At 34.7% G+C, this 17,811-nt stretch overlaps 1 protein-coding gene across 7 annotated transcripts in view; it reads left to right on the plus strand.

Annotated features, from left to right (window-relative positions):
- Positions 1–17,811, plus strand: part of PPP3CB (protein phosphatase 3 catalytic subunit beta) — a 44,556-nt gene that overhangs the window by 5,777 nt on the left and 20,968 nt on the right. For 6 of the 7 annotated variants that reach the window (XM_067000535.1, XM_067000537.1, XM_048059963.2 and 3 more), the window contains exons 2-5: positions 6,219–6,419; positions 8,575–8,699; positions 11,983–12,094; positions 12,978–13,123. In XM_067000535.1, coding sequence (XP_066856636.1) covers positions 6,219–6,419; positions 8,575–8,699; positions 11,983–12,094; positions 12,978–13,123 — 584 coding nt within the window. Of the gene's footprint in view, positions 1–6,218; positions 6,420–7,993; positions 8,125–8,574; positions 8,700–11,982; positions 12,095–12,977; positions 13,124–17,811 lie in introns of those variants that run through there. The other variant, XM_067000538.1, reaches the window with a different exon arrangement.

Genomic DNA, 17,811 nt, shown 5'->3' on the forward strand with positions numbered 1-17,811 from the left:
CAGGAACACCTCCCACCAGACCAGGCTGGTGTCCCTGCCTATGGCAGGGGGGTTGGAATTAGATTAGATCAGTTTAGAGAAAGCACCATCATCCATTATATACATCTTGGGTTACGTGTGCATCTTCAACAGTAGTGTGTAATTTTTGGTCCCCCTTCCTGCTTTTCTGCTTTATCTAGAGGGTATGTTCAGCAGAACAGAGTGCCTTTTATGCAAGGTGGAACTAAAAATTACGAATCTGTGACTTGGAAAAGGGGTAGATGAGTAGGGGGTGGTGTTGGATATTGCTTACATTGTGAGTGGTATATAATGGAAAAGATTAATAGGTAACAACTGCTATTTTTGTCTCCCTGTGAAAAGGAGAAAAGCAATACATTTTTTTCTGAAGTGAGTATAAAGGAAAGGTGAAATACTTTTTCATGTAATGTGCAGTTAAAATTCTGAAATTCGTAGCAATTATATGCGTTGAATGCAAAAAGTATAAAAGCATCTATTGAGGGTCTGAGCAAAATACTGAAAAATAGTTCTATTTAGTGGTCAAAAATGTGATGAAACTTAACCTCTAGAGGAAATCCTTAAACCACCCTGCTTGGAGAACGGAGTATGATGAGGGAAAGACCTATGAATCCATCAGTGCCAGAATCACATTTAAGCACTAAACAGTCTTTAGGCATAGTACACCATGGTCATTTTTAAGGATGCTCCTCCCATTAATGATATTCAGACAAATAATATTTTTACTGAGATAAGTTTTTAAGAGTATTAACCAAATTAATAGGAAAATTACACAGCATAGAAGGTATTACTAGGGCATATCAATTGTTTCATCTGAGATTTAAAATTTTATGGAACTTCTAAGACTGCAAGTACATGGTATGTAGAAATAAAATAAATAGTGCCTGCAGTGCTTTTGTAAGGTTTCAAGGTTTACAGGGTCATTTTTCTTTGCTTCAAGAATTCTTGACATTGTAGCAAGAGACATGCCTTTAAGGAAACTTGAGCAAAGGGATAATTTTTGTGGCATTTAGGAATAATACCATAGTTCGTGAGGAACTGACTTTGCTGAATCTATGCTTTGTTGTTTGGGATGAATAGGGAAACTTATCTTTTGACGACTATTGATTTGAGCTTTCTGGTTCAAGTAGTAGATGCTGCCCTGTGATTGTGCTTAACTATGTTTTCAAGGTTGCAGGTCCATAGACCATCTGGGATGTCTTCATGCTATTTCTTTTCAAATCTGTCCTGCCAAGTGCAAAAGGATAATTGGATCTATTCTGTCCTCAGAGGAGTCATGGGTGCTGCACTTTTTTGTTCGTTATAGATGTTGGTATAGAGAGGTGAAAGCTCCAGAGACAGACTGGAAGATTATCTGGGAGTTAGGCTTTGTGCTTCTTCTGAATGCCAGTGTGTAAATAGCCATGCCTTTATAAAGACCAACACACGCACCTCTGCCACCCTTCCCTTCCCAGCCCCTCACAAAAGTCCACAAAACACAACCAAACAACAAAAGGAAAAACAGACAACAATGCTGTTGTGGTAATAAACCAGTTGGCAAAGTGAATGCTCCTGGTCCATCTTCACAGGACACCATAGTTGTGCTGTGATAGCATCCATCCATAGCATACCATCTGTCTCTGCAGTCTGACGTTTCACATATACCTGCCACCAAGGCATCAGTTGTGTCCTTGTGTTAATGTTGCAAAGGCTTACACAAATACTGTCTGTGTTAGTAACCTTGGTAATGGGAATTGTGGCTTGATCTGTGAAACTAAAAACACTCTAAGAAAAATGAAAACTGGGATGTTGGGCATGCTTTTACAGCCAAAGCTGGGATTATGGAACATGTCGTGGGGTCCTGATAATAGGACAAAAAAGGCTAGTTTTCTTTCAATGACAGAGAAAATAGTTCAGTTTTAAGGCCCTAGGAGCAGAAAATACTTCGGTTGTGGAAATGGAGTACCTTGTACGGTTGATCCCTGATTCTTTTTCCTACCATTTGTCTAGTGGCTTTGATCTCATCTTGTTTCATGAGCCTGTTCCAACAGAGTGCCTCTGATGCAAGCCAGATTTAACCACCATTATTAAAATGGGCATATATATCAGGGTGGTTTAAATTTACAGTATCTACACGTTAGATTTTATTAGCAGCTACTGTTGTACTGTAGCAGTTACTAGGCAATGTGAGATCTGCTTTGGGTCTCGAAGTAGCGTGTTTGTGTTAGGTGCCATACTGCACCTCTCCACAGGGATTAGTATGTTGGGTGAAGTGCCATGCTAATGTAGCTTTTCTGCTTTTGAACCTCTTTACAATGTACTGCAAATATATCCATTCAGCTTGATGCTAACTTTTGAATGTATGTAATGTGCTTTTTTGTAAGGTATAAAAGTACCAGAGGTTTGCAGAAAGTCTGTCTGTGGAATTAGGTTTAGAGATTGTTTTTTGCTTTTAATATCTCTGTTCTAAGTAGTACTGCAGTATAAAGCAAGATCAATTGTTTTACTCTTTGCAAATGCACATGAATAGTAAAAAAATCACAACCTTTTTGCTAACAAAAAAAAGAAAAATTACCCACTTTTTTTCTCCAGGTTTAGTGTTTAAGATTTTGAATCAATATACTTAAAATTACATCATCCATACATATTTTAAAAGTGAAATTGACTAATTTTGGCTAGTAAACAACAGTTTGTTTTAGAAAATCCAGAGTGTTGTTGTAAACCATGACATCACTGTTTTTACAAAGATCTTTACTTTTACTAATAGGACATAGTCTCTTATTTTGTACCACAGTGTGTACTGCTTTAGGGATTCATCTCTAAATACTTATCTATTGCTTAGCTTTGCAGGGAGTGGTAGAAGGGAATCCTTTAATGACCAGCAACATATTATTTCCTTCAGGTAATTCCTCTTAATTACCATTCTGTTACAGTCCCAAGAGCACAGGTTGTGAACAAAGACTTTGAAATGTGGATTATATTTCTGTGTCTTGGAATAATACATCATGCTGCAATTCTTTTACCTTAGGCTATAACGTTCTATTACTACTTCATCAAAGGTTTAATTAAACCCATTAGTTTGCAGAAATTGTCTAAATGCTTCAAAAATTACCATACTTAACCTATTAAAATGTTATTTGTAATATTTTTTCAAAGGTGTGAGCTCTAATATGTTAACTATGTTAACTATTATTGAGACAAAAGTTAAGTATGGATCTGAAAGAAACATTTTTTATAGTAAGTCTTGCAGTTTTATTCCAGTTGGGTGATGCAGATTAAATCTTTATTCTAAAAAATACCCTTCTTGAGCAATGAGAAATATATATATATATATATATATATAAGCTTACATGAACTTGACACCTGTCAACAGACGCCACGGCCCCGTTTTAGTAACTGGCTTTCTCACCTACCGGCTTGCGTCTTGCACGCTCGTTGGCGTATGTTCACAGTGCATACGTTCAGGATGGACCTAGATTGAAAAGCACAGGTTCTCCATCAGTCTTAGCACCGGTGCTTCTTGTGACCTTTGTCAAGCTCAGCTCTCCAGGCTCTGCTCCACACTTTCTCCATCTGAACTTTGGAAAGCATTGCTTCCTAGTTCTGGACGGTGCTGTACAGTAATGGGCTCGTGCCATTACCCCAGCGCTGGTGCCGAAATCCAGTCTTGAAAACCATATCTGGCAAAACAAGAAAAGAAACAGACCCACTTCATTAGATAATATTTGATCTGCAGTTTATGTGGAGCGGGTTTGTTCCTTGTGGCACAAATAGTGTGTTATAGTGCGTTTAGAAAAAGGTGGGGGATTGTCTAAAAATAAATTATGTACAGGTTAATATAAATTTCCAAATACAGCAAAAATAACGTTAAGAGAATATGGAGATTGGAAAGTCAAGCTCAAAAAACAGTGAATGCTAGCACAGAGGTGGTGAAATGATGCTTCTAAAAGTGAATTACATTCCTGTCTTGCTGGAATGAGAGATTTCTCTTTTCAGAGATGGATTTCTGTTTGTAAATACTTGTTGTAAATGGAACAGAAGTGGTTGTCTTTTGATTTCTTAAATACACTAAGCTTGTTAGCATTTGGGCTACATGGAATTTTAACACTTCCAAATGAAACCTGACTGATTACTAGAGAAGGCCGGAAGGAAAGGCATGCTGTTTACTTTTCTTAGTAAAATGTTTTATGTCCAAAAACAAAGTGCCAAACTTGTTCTATACTGTTTAATTTCAAGGCAAGTTTTTCAGCTTCTTCTGCTTATGAACCTTTATAAGAGGAAAAATAGACAATTCTTCAGTGTATTTTCTAATATAATTTAGTTTCAGTGAGTATATATATGTGATTTATGCATCAGTTGTTTTATTGATGGATTTTTATTACAACACAAGGGTAGCAATATGTTACTAGTGATCTAGAAGTCAATTTAAATGAAGTCAGTGAATGTCTTAGTATTTAAGCATTGATTCTGGGGTGTAAAGTTTTACTTTGGAGAGAAAGAAAAAAATGACTCATCTAACTGAGAGTGTGTTCATACTAGTAGTTGTTCTTTAAGTAGATATGTTTCCCTCAATTTTTTTAAAAAATTGAAGTAATATTTACAGAGAAATTGAACAGTGTTCTTTTTTCATTATTTTGGAAGTGGCATGCATATATATATATATATATATATATACACACACTTTTTTTCAGATGAGGTTTACTTCCTGTAACCCTGCACGAGCAGGATGATATTTGGGTGCGCTGCTTAGTGGGAATTTCAATGTGAAGCAGAACCCAAAGACTTGTGATACTTCTGGACATCTCCGACATTGTGTCTAGTGTATGGTCAGCCTCGACTCAGTTTAATTTTTTAGAGACAGCGTAACAGGAAAATAAGGAAAACAAGCTCAAAAAAGGATTTTCTATCCGTAATGGTTACACTGTAGGCTCCCCAAATTACAGATTTTTCTGATAGTATGAACTTGTTCTGCTGCTTAATCAGTGGTTTGACAGACCTTCAGGCTGTTAGAGTCCATCTTGCAGCCTTTTTGCCATTTGAGGGCCAAGGGAGTTGTTTCACCTTCACCTTCTCCATTAATGCTGTCATAGACCCCTGTTATAGCCCCCCCCTTTGTTTTCACGATTTGAGGCTGAAGAATTGTAGCTTACCTTAGTTATTCATGTAGCAGGAACCATTCTGACTTATTTTCTTTGTTCTTTGAATACCTTTTAAATTATTCTTTCCCCTTTATAAGATGGGTGAACCAGAAATACCTACTGGGCTTACCAGTGGCATAGTTGTATCTTCTGTTTTCTATTCCTTTGCTAATAATTGTATTTTGTTGTTGTTGTTTTTTTTTTGTTTTGTTTTGACTTGTCAGTATGGAGTATTTTCATAGAACAATAGGAAGGACCTTGCTTCTGAATAGTAAGCTTATAATCTGTGATTTTTTTTGTGTAAAGCTAGAATTGATTTCCTTCATTAATTCTCATTCATTAATATGTAACGTCTTTTTTCTTCAAGCCATTCAGTAGCATGAATTTCTTCTGTAGGTCATCCTAATCTGCCCTATGCTTCATTGTCCAGACTATTTGTTGTCGTCTGAAACCTGCACTCCTCCATTAGTTACCCTTTTTTTTTTCCAGTGTAATTTACAAATATGTTAAATAGCACAAATCCTAGTGGAGCTACGTAGTGAACTTCCTTTCCATGTGCAGGCTATTACCTCCCTTTGATTACAGTCCTTTAAACAGCATTGTATCCTTTTGTTGCTAGCTTTGCAGTTTTTCTTATTTGTTAATTTGATTATTAAAGAGTCTTTGATGATGGACATATTTTAAAATGACTTCTGCAAGTCTGAGTGGATATTAAATGGATCTCCTGCATCCCCAATACTTGTTGAGACCTTCAGAGAATGCCAGTGTATTTGAGACAGATCATGTCTCTTCAAAAGGCAGTTTTGACTCTTCCAAATGTTGTATATACTACTGTGCCTTCTAGCACAGTATATTTTATAGCTTCTATGAACTTGCATGTTATAGAGGTTAATTCTTTTAATACATACACAGATAATACTATTCCATCCAGCTTTTAATGATGTCATTGAGTCAATTGATTGAAAGACAAGTTTGCTACTTTGCATAGCAGCTGTTCCATGATAGATCCAGTTCTGTTCCCTCTAGCTGGAGTGTATATTTAGAATTGCATTGATATGACTAGTGTTTCTTCTTTTTAAATTTTAGCTGTCCCTTTTCCACCAACACATCGCCTGACATCTGAAGAAGTTTTTGACACAGATGGGAAACCCAGGGTTGACATTTTGAAGAACCACTTGATAAAGGAAGGTCGAGTTGATGAAGAAATTGCACTTAGAATCATCAATGAGGGTGCTGCAATATTACGGAGGGAAAAAACTATGATAGAAGTTGAAGCTCCAATCACAGGTAATATTTCTAGATGATTTCACTCATAATTAAATTTGAAAAACGGTGAGATTTTTTCACCAGTAAAGTTTCTCTTAAAAATTGTTAGAATAAAATTTCTCTATAATCTTTTTGAATAATCTTCCACAATCGCATTTGCTTAGCAGTACTCAAATGGTCTGAAAAAATATACTGCACATTATTGTGCAAAATGAAGGCATTAAACCTGTTAGGAAAAAATAGCGTAATCAGTATTACAATGACCAAAGAGAAAGTAGTTACATGCTGGTAAATTAGGGATTTCTAATTCCTGTAATGGTGTAAATGGGAATAAAGACATCTCTCTGGAATAGAAAAGTGAGTTCAGAATTATTATGAAATATAAATACTTGAAGAGAATCTAGTTGCTGTTGTTTGAAGCAAATACTGTGACCTGGATTTCTGAGTAAAAAACACACCTTATAGTTCCTCTCTAGGTGAGAGTGACGATTGTATGTAAAACAGTTCTTGTGAGGGTAGTAGTTCTGGAAAGTGTTGTAAGATTATTTTGGCATCTTTAACACAACAGGACTAGACCCATTGAGGTACAAAACTGCCTTCCAGGGTTTGGGGGAGTATTTTCCTAGTTGGACTAGTTCTGTTTCTGTTTGACCCGGATAATTATAGAATCACAGAAAGATGGTATTACTACTTTTATTTATAAATAATCCAGACTTGTAGAAAATATTTTATATTACATAAATGTCATTTAAAATAATGCATGTAGATTTGATTTTTGTGTTCAAATTGGATGGTCTTTAGTTTGAATATGTTATATCTTTGAAATGGACCTTTGTAAAATAAGTGTTTCAAAAGCTTATTTTAGGGTATCAGCTTGCGTTAATTTGACAGCATCAGGTAAACGAAAATGTTTGAATAATAAGTCATTATTACTGACATTTTAAAGAATATTAAACTGTTGAAATGGTAGAAATAACTAAATGAATGAACTGAGTCTCTTGATGCTCCAGATCATGCTCAAAAGTACAGTATTTTCAGTATGTTTAGACGTTTTATATTTCAGTTCATTCAGTTAGTTACCCTGAGTTACTGATGTATTGGAAGCTGAAAAAGGGGGAAAGTTTTTGCAGTGTTAGAGTAGAAACCTTAAGAAAAGTGACACACAAGAGGATGTATTGTATTTGGTCTAATGTTTTATAGGTCACTGTGACAATTGGTTTGCTCCAAGGGAATAACAACCTTTCAAGTGTGCCATATCTGATATTTCTTCGCAAAATTAGAAAGATGTTTTTCCCCCCAGAATTTACTAATAAACTCTGAGAAGTTAAAAGAGGCTGTTGGTAAGCTGATCAGTGACATTTTGCATCAACAGAAAGCATAGGCTCTTGAATGTCTGTTAATTGTTATCAGCAATACCTTCATGCAGAAACAAGAAAGCAGCTCCTGACTTCCATTGCACTGGAAACTCCTGTAGGAATGAGGAGTTAGGAGCACTTGTCTTCCATGTGATTATTTTTCTAATTGAGAGATGACCTGGCTTTGCTGCATGCTCTTCAAAGTCTTCCCATCTGCTATCTTTGGCACTTCTGCCTTAGGTTGCTGACCACTGATCTTGTCCTGTCTCATATTCTAAAAACACAAGAAAAGTCCACTGTTGAAATAGTGAACATGGTTATTTGAAGGAGAAAAGTAACTGAGCAAAGAGAAGATATGACGATATTGAAAGGTATGTTAGTCTGACTCAGAAACAAAGGCATACTCTCCCTGCTTTTTTCAGTCCCACATGGACACAGCAAATTGTTGCAAAGCAGAGTCATAATACCTTTTTCAAATTCATACCAAGGCAAATTCCTGAAGATAGATAAGGGGCTGGGGAGGACAGTAAAGAGCTGCTGACTGACAGCTTTCAAGGCTTTGATGCTCAGTGCATTAACTGCTTTTGAAGAACATTCCGCAGTCTGCCAGATGCAAATCTGGTTATTATCTGTGTGGTCACAGGTAGTGAGAACAATGTCTTAATGAAAAGCAGACGGTGAAGCTTCAAATCTTTGGTTATTCCTGCTTTATATATGTTTTTTCTCTTTATTAGAAGTACTTTGTGGCTGTTAACTGTAACTTAGTAACTTTTCTGTTAGATTTTTTTTTAAATTAATTTGAACAAAATTTTTGCTTGCAGTGTGTGGTGATATTCATGGCCAGTTCTTTGATCTAATGAAGCTGTTTGAAGTGGGAGGATCACCTGCTAACACAAGATACCTCTTCCTCGGTGACTATGTAGACAGAGGTTATTTTAGTATAGAGGTAACTGAATATATTAATCTCTTTTGTCCTAAATTTTTCTATAAGAACACTTCCGTGGAGATTTTCAAATGAAATTTTAGGTCTGGTTTAACACGCGAATGCGTTCTTCCTTGCTGTGCTTTCTCCTAATACCAGGGCCTGCTTACAGGAGGATACTGACCAGCAGTTTGGACTATCCCGTTGGAGTCATCAGACTTACTCATTTTTCCTCCTATTTCTTTAGCTAGTTTTTTTGTTTCTTTGTTTTGTGTTTTGTTTTTTTAAAGTTGAATTCTATAGCATTATTATACATAATTTTGTTTCTCTGGTAATATGCAGGAAGGTACATTTTTAAGTTTGGAGAACAGGTGAGTCATGACTGGGAGGTTTTCTTTTATTAAAAATGTTTATCTGTACAAAGAAGACTCCTTTCACTTACATAATCAAATGTTATTTAATAATTATTAATATTTTTCTTTACTAAAATTCTGAGGGCCATTACAGATATTCCCTAAGGACGACGTGTATCTGCCATTAATTTTTCAGGTATTTTGAATTCAAATAATTTCTTAATCTTCAGCATGTTTATTAAATACGTTATGTTCTGGAGATATTCACGTGTTCATATCAATTAGTTTCATAGCTATGATTTTTAGACTTTTCTGGAGCTAGAATGGAAGTTTCCTCAGCTTGGGATCTTGTCAAAGGTACCAGATCTATTAGAGTGGCTTACCATTTGAAATAATATTTTGCAAGGCCTGGTGTATGAGACTTTATATTAAAATTGTTCTGTTCTAATAATGTGTGTGTGTATACTGTGAAGGACATGCACAGTGTGCTTTGGGATTCTTAGGGATAGTAGACAACCAGAAGATAGAGCAAGAATGATAGCCTCAGAATTTTCATTTGTAAGGAAAAATTACAGCAGACGTTCCCTATTTATTCATTTGATCCTCATGGCCTGTTCTTGATGATTACAAAGAATGTAATTGCCCTTGAAAAGGACATTTGCATAGCAACAATGAACTATAGCAACAATGCAACAATGTTTCAGTCATTATAGTTAGGAAAAACTTCTAAGCAATGGACGTGCTTGAATATTTCAATAAGAACAGTCTCACTTTTTTTTTTCTTTAACATGTTAATAATTTAATTTTTAATATAATATTTGGGATGCTAAATACAGCTACGGAATACATAAAGATATGCTAAATATACTCTTGAAAACTCCTCCAAGGTTCTTAAAAAGCTTGTCGCTCTTCGTTGGGATAATCTGTGTCTCTTGCCCAAAGTGACTATTGGAACATCGGTAAAATACATGGCAGATTATCTGAATGAAGTTGAAATGCTGTAAGTACACGGAGGTTGGCATGTGCTTTGTGAGCCTGTTGAGAAATTAAAAAATAGTATGCTAAAATCTTACGGTAAGCCCTTTGCCTCCAACTTTTTGCTTAAAAAAAAAATCCTAGGTAACTTTTTGCTTGTTCATCTTTAACATTTATGAAATGTGAGTTAACCTCCAGGTTAAGTCTGGGAGTGTTCACATATGGTCACTTCAAAATCTCTTTTAGTCCTTGGAAATGTAATACACTTTTGGTAAAATATTTGACTTTTCACAGAACAGAGAGGGTGAAATCTTCTTAAAATGTACAAAAACTGAAATTTGATTTTTTCACTAATAAATTCTTTAATCAGGCTGTTCTGAAACGACTTTAATTGCATTGATATTTTAGTAGTAAATAATTCCCAGTTAAACAAATGCCATAATTTCTAATGGGAAAGATCACTTCATATTTCCATGGTTCTATAAGACAAATTGCTGGGACCAAGATGAAGGTCTTCACATAAGTGTGTGCAAGCTCTTTTTTTTCTGCACTGAAAGTAATGGAAGATAAAGAACTCTGACATTAGTCTGTATGTAATAATAAAAGAGAAATATGCTGGTACAGGAACAGTTCAAAAATGTTCTTTGTTTACTTAGTAGGTATAACAATTGACAATATAGTAAATTTCAGCAATTTAATTAAATGTAGTATTTGTTTATTGAAAGGAAGGAACTGCTTTTACACTCTTGTATTACAAGTCTTTAAGGTTGCCAATATTTATAATTTTTTTGTACAAACTGACTCAAAACAGTTCACAATTGTGGAATTTGCCAAATCAATTTGCATATTCATCTGATGATAAGCCGTCATTTTATCACAAACTGATTATGCTTGCTGCTGGGAAACGGTTTTAAAGAGTCTTGGAATTTGCAATACATCAAGATATTTTGCAGTTACAAACGCACTGCGGAAAAAATGGGTATGATTAGCAAAATAATTAATTTGTATATTTTTACTAAGATAAAAAATCAGTAATAGTTATTCTAAACTTCTCAATAGAAGTCGTTGTCGTATTTCTCTGTATGTATGTATTGTTTTTAAAGTGTTCCTTTGTTTTCTTTCTTCCTTCATGTACTCATTGTACTATGCAAAAAAAGCTTGAAGAATGATACCTTCAGGGTTCTTGTATTGGTTAACAATATGATAGTAATAACTTGTAGGTGACTTTGACGTGGTCCAGAACTACTGGGATTTTAATTTTTCTGTGCTCAGTTAAAAATACAAGAATCAAATTTGAAGATAAGAAATACATTTTGGGTGTTTAGGAATGACGGTGGAAACAAGCTCTAAACTTCAAAAATTGTGCATGTTTCACAACTGTTTGCTGCTAATGTTGCAATGATAACAATATATGGAAACTTACTATACTACTTTGAATTTGCTGCTTGATCAGCGAATGAACAAGCAGCTTTCCAAGTTCTGGGAGGGGGGGGAGATCAACTCTGTCCATTCCTAGCTAAAAACACCCTAGCATGATGTATTGTTGTCTTTAACGTAAATGTTTTTTTTTGTTTATTTGTTTGTTTTGTTTTTTTTCTATCTTTAGTAATAAATGTTTGCATTCCTTCTTATGCCAGTCTTTAGAATCACATTTTGAAACCAGATTTTATGTACAAACACATACATTGTCTAGATGAAGGAGTGTTCGGTAGTATAATTCTTTTGAATTTGACTTATTATTGGTTGTCCAGTAAATACAAATACTACTTCAGCATTCTGTGCATCGGTTCTTAGGAAGGGTAATAATTTGTATAACTCGGGTCCAAAACCGGTGTGTTGACTCAGGGGAGTAGTGTTGTATTTCAGAATGGCACATTAAGCTGTACTTACGTTTGAAGCTGTTAACATTCTTACTCAAAGTTTCTGAGTAATAATAATTTTTAAAGTGTAATCTACTGTGTATCTTTGTTTTTCAACAGTGTGTGCTGTACTTATGGGTCCTGAAAATTCTCTATCCAAGCACATTATTTCTTTTGAGAGGCAACCATGAATGCAGACACCTAACGGAGTATTTTACCTTTAAGCAAGAATGTAAGTACTGTCTAAGAATGTAAGATTAGCTTACTTGAAAGCTACTGATCTCTGGTCTCTCATTTTGCTTGAGAGATGTTTGTTAGTTTAATCAAATTTTTGCAAACCACTGACTTATGTAGAATTGCTTGCAGTTAAGTAAGGCATTGGAGTGCAAGTATGAGAAGGCTTGTATTTGTAAAGATACATTATGGAGTAAATTTTGATGCAACCTGTTTTTAAAATCCTGGAGAGAAGCAGGTTATTTTTTTATCTTGGCTATAACCAGGAGCACGAAGTAAGTTGCTGTCCAGTGTTGTGGAGCTAGCAAGAAAAATAACCCCGCTGCTGAGTATTTTTTCCATTTGGGAATTGATTTTAACTGTTCTTCTAAAATAACTCTTTTGGTGATGCAAGCTGCTCCTCCTTTTTGAGGTTTGTTTAAGTATCAATCCATCGATAAATAGGTCATTTGGCCTGGTAAAACTCTTTTCAGAGAAGATAGAAGTGATGTAATAAGATGTATAAGCAGTTCTTAGCTTTTCACTGTAAATGACAAGTCACAAACTTCTCAATAGTATTTTATATTAAAGTATGCTATGTAATTGTATAATCTAAAATAATAATTTTTTTAAACAAAAATAGATTCTCCATACTTGCAGTAACAGAAGAGGAAATGAAAAAAAAAGTTTTTGTTCTGGAAGAGAATGTCTAAGAAATGTGCTTGCTATTGTGGTGTTTAGGAACATTCATTTAAACTTAAAAATATTTGTTTGTTTTAGTATATTTTAAGTGCTCATTTTATGAGGTTGGCTCTTACATTTATCATCTACTAGATTACTTTTTCCATGGAACATGGAAATGAACATGGAATTCTTAACATTTTACATTCTCTTTCCTTCAGGTAAAATAAAGTACTCAGAAAGAGTCTATGATGCTTGTATGGAAGCTTTTGATTGTCTCCCCCTTGCTGCTCTTCTAAATCAACAGTTTCTTTGTGTTCATGGTGGACTTTCACCAGAAATTAATACACTAGATGACATTAGGAGAGTGAGTATTTTGTGTACTTGAAAATAAGTGGAAATACAGATATTTATGATGATACACAATTCATGTATGTGAAATTGTCAATGCATTGCTTTCTTTTCTTGTCTGTTTTGAAAATGTAAGTTGGGATCTGAAATTGAGACCAAGAGTTTTTAAGTATGATCCTGCTTAGCCTATGTGGCACATTTTTCATTAGTTGATCTCAATAGGGACAGCTTGAACTGTTAAAAAACACACAAAAAAACCCTCAAAAATTCCAGAGTCTCTTGAGATTTGTAGTGCATGTAAAGAGCTTCATATCCAATCTAAATAGTGTTTTTATTTCTTTCTAGATGAGAACTAGACTCCTGATGACTTTCAGAACTAAACTCATAGAAGTTGTAGTCTTGAAATTGTTTGGTGTATCAAACATCGTATTTCATTTATTTTCTTTGAAAACAGTTTTGTTTTGCGTTTACTCTTTTGAACAAAAGGATTTTTCTCTTTTTATGAAAGTATGAAATTGCAATATTTACTAGAAAGTCAGATTGCTATTTAAAATGGTAAATTTGGCAGGCAATTAATTAACAGTTGTTGAATATTTTACATTGTGGTAAATGTGCTGATTATATCTCATAAATAATAATAATATATCACAAATAATAAGAATGAAAACAAGTTTTAAAAAATGAACAATGGAAACACTGAATAGTTTAATAGCTTGTAATTTAAAGGGAAGAAAGTTAGTGATGAAATAAGGTACCCATTTCTAATAAATTGGTTTCAGCTTGCATGGAGTGCTAATGTCAAGTGAAGATTGTATTGGATGAGAATTTTCAAGTTCAATTGCTTTCGTTTTTGTATACTCCTTTTTGACTTACTTTAGTTAACTCAGCTGGCATCTCGAATAAAGGACACAGCTCTTCTTCCAGGAAAGAGTACAGATTTTTTTAAATTTTGGAAAGCTGGCATACAGCCTGACAGGAGTGATGTTTTATTATATCGGATCTTATTTTCAAAATTTGGATTATTCAACAGTGGATAAAAAAAGATAACCAGTTGTTTGAGGACTAGAAATAAAACTGCTTGAGCAGAATCCCCGCCTTCCCTAGGTCATTCCTGCTAATATCTTTGGAGGTCAGGTACTAGAGATGAGGGATGGGAGAAAAGAGTGCCTCATCTTATGTTGGATCAGCTGCATGAGTGCGTTTTATTTTCTTCCACAATTCCCTGGTGTGCCTTTAGTCATGACATATTTTATAGTTTCCTAAATTCTAGGAGGAACTGTTGGATACCGGACAGGTTCTACTGAAAACAGAACTTCTGAAGAGACCAAGAAAACAACAAAAAAACTCTTTTGTCAGGCTTTTTGGACAGGCAGGTCTTACAAAACTTAAGATGTGCACCTCTTCTGTAAAGACTCAGCCGCTCTGAAACCTTTATCAGTTGTACTGAGAACTCTTCCCCAAATATGCCATTGCTACTTGGTCAGAAAATGTGATAATATCTGTAATGGCTCTGTAGTCATTCCTGTACTGTTTCACTAAACAAAGAGAAAAAAGAAAATTGTACCTTCTTCATTAAAGATGCAAAAGGAAGAAGACAGTAGTTTATTGTTTTATGTGTAATAGTAAAGTTTGCTTTAGAACATTTGTGGGTATTCTGGTTTTAGATGTTTAGAGCATGACCTGTAGTTAAAGAGTCTTGGTATAATAATACTTTCCCATAAGATGACCTTTTCCCCTCATATTGGAATTTCTTCTATAATTTAATGAAGGAAATTGTTTTTAGTATATATGCAATATCTGAAAAATACAGAGGAAAAAAAGGGCTGTTGTGTTGCATTGTGTTCACAGAAGTTGGTTTTAGAAGCATATAAAAGCAGAACCTTTTGAAGTGCATGTCCAGGCTACAGTACACGACATTCTATCACTTTCAATGGTTTGTTCTGTTGTAGATGTGAATTCACAGTTCTTTTGCTTCATGAAATGAATTTTGGTACAAGAGACGGAGGCTATAAATAAAATAAAGGGTTGAAATTCTGAAAGTATTCCCTAACAGGAAATCTAATGGCTGCATTTGGCATAGAATTGGTTAAGTTTTATTGCCTCAGTAAGATTAATAGTTTTATGTTTATGATGAACTTAAATTAAACTACTATTAAAAATAATCATAAGCCTTTTCATGTGCTACTTATAGAAGATTTTACATACAAAATGAGTTACAAAGTTCCTTTTGGCAAGTTGTGGAAGTTAAAATAGCTGTATTATTTTCAGAATAGGGGGAAGTATTTACAGAGTTCTTCTAAAGGGAAGCACATAAGTTTGGAATCAGGTTTCAGTTTGCTGAATGAGTGTAACAAGCAAACTGTCCAGCAGCTGATAAACTTTTTTTGTAGACTTGAATAGGACATGAAATACGATTTTTGAAACTGAAGCAGCAAGCATAACTTTATGCTTCTGTTATTTTCTTTGGAATTATTTAATTATCTGTGGCTGATCTTAATCGTTTTGGCAAGGTAGCTGGGAGTCTTGCCTGCTGTTACTCCTCTTTTACTTAAGAGTGTACAAATAACAATGCTGCTATAGCATTAGAGAGGTTTCTTACCAAGTCAGAATTTTCAAAAGCTGAAAGACAAAACAGAGTCTGAGTGTTAGAGAAACTTGTAATTTTGGATAAGTGTTTTTCTGTTTTTCCTATTTTTTGTTCGTTCTGTGAGAGGTGTGAATGTATCCTTTGTATTTTGCTCCATGCATTTTCAGATCAAGACCATTCCTGTTAGGATTAGTGTCAGCTAAAGTGTAGTTGATAGCAGATTAAAATATGAACAGTTGGTTCTAAGAAAACTTTGGAATTATAGGTGAGGGTGGAAGAAAAAAAGAAGTTTATATGCATATGGAACAAGGTATGTGGAGGCCTATTTCAAAAAAGATCCAAATGTCAGAGGAAGGGGAAAAGTACATACCTAATTTAGTTTTGTAGTATATAAATATTGATGGATCCTTTTATTTTTTCTGTCTTCATTTATTGTATTTTGTGTTTTCTTAGAAGTTTCTCTACTACTTGTGCTCCGTTTTCTTTTTTTACTTCTCCCTTTCCTCAGAATTACAGGCTGTCCAGTTGTATCTCATTTTTAAATTCACCAGTTTTTTTGTACTGACTTGGACCATTTCAGAGGCTGGAATGTCAACGTATTTCACTGAGAAATCTTACACAGCCAAGCAGAACGATGTGTGAAGAAAATGGTAGAAAAAGAGAGGAAGAATATTTACAAGCTCAGTGGTGTAAATGGGAAGATGTACTGAAGCAATTTGCATTTTCGAGGCAATATTAACATGTACAGAAATCTGTATGCATTGTGCAGAGAGAAGTGAGAAGGCGAAGCGAGTACATTGTGCCATTCTGACGAGGCCTTAGCACTTCTTACATTACAGATGAAAAGAAACATGGTCAGAGCTTTCTGGAAAGTAGCACAAATGAAACAAAGTCTGAAAAAACACTTTATAGAGCCACATCCAATAGGATTGTGATTTATTTTTGTTTTAGTCTCAAGTCTTGCAGCTAATCAAGTTTCAAAGTGTCAAGTAAACTTAATTAAAAGGTAATTCGGTAGTGTTGGCCTGTACTTTTACAGGCTCTAGGTTACATTAGGATGAGTTACAAGCTTGTGTGTTTATGTGTGTGTGTATATACATATATGTGAAAATCTGCGTTGTATATTGCTTCTGATGAAAACCACGTTTATAAATGTAAGACAATGTTATTAGAACTGTTCCTAGGGCTTTTTTTGTTGTTTTTTAAAGAATCATCTGGTAACTCTTGGAAAAAGCAGTAGTCATGGGTTGGCAGCAGTTTCAGGAGCTGCATTAGAACTTGGCATACAATGATAATGTAAATTTATTTAAATTAAATAGGTGATGTGAAATGCTCGTTTTGTATCTAGGAAAATACCATACACTTGTAATACAAGTGTGATGTGTGAAATGACTTCTGTAAACAACCAAGACAATTGTATACTATTGTAAGCCTTCTGGTTTATTAGCAGAAGTCCTTAATAAGGACAGCTCTCCTCTGCAAACACGTGTAGACTTCATCATGTGGCATAAGAAGGGAAATCAGCTTTAAGCAGCATAGGAGTCAACTCAAAAAAAAAGAATCTGTATAGATGCATTTTTTTTTTCTAGATGAAGTCTTATGTCAGTATTGACATTCAGAAAGATGATAAAACTACATGAATGAAATTATTATTTTTGCTGGCATACTCTTATTTCCAGTAGAGAACAGCTGTCATAGTAGATATGACAGTGAAGCCTAACCAGCAAGATTGCTGCAAGTGCTTCTTATTTCCGAGAAACTGCAGGTTTGTGAAACTTGCAGTAATCTGATTTTTATCCTCTGAAGTTCATTTACACAAATGTTATGATTGTGTTGGTAGAGTGTCTCTTTCAGAGGCATTACCGTCAATGTAGAGATTCTGTTTAGTTGATTTCATTTACACTGCCAAGACTACTGCTGAAACAGAATTCCATGAATCTTGATTCTAATGATTGATATGAAAATGTCCAGATAAGGTTATCGGGTCTCTTAAAGAAGAGAGGCAAAGAGATTTTATTTTTTCCCTCTGATTGATGACAGATGGTCATTCTTTTGTTTAGTTCTTGTTGTGGCAGTAAGGCTTGATCAGTAAAGTGCCTTGAAATTTATGGGTGCAG

Source organism: Anser cygnoides, chromosome 7 (assembly GCF_040182565.1).
Source record: "Anser cygnoides isolate HZ-2024a breed goose chromosome 7, Taihu_goose_T2T_genome, whole genome shotgun sequence".
Classification (NCBI taxonomy): Eukaryota; Metazoa; Chordata; class Aves; order Anseriformes; family Anatidae; genus Anser; species Anser cygnoides.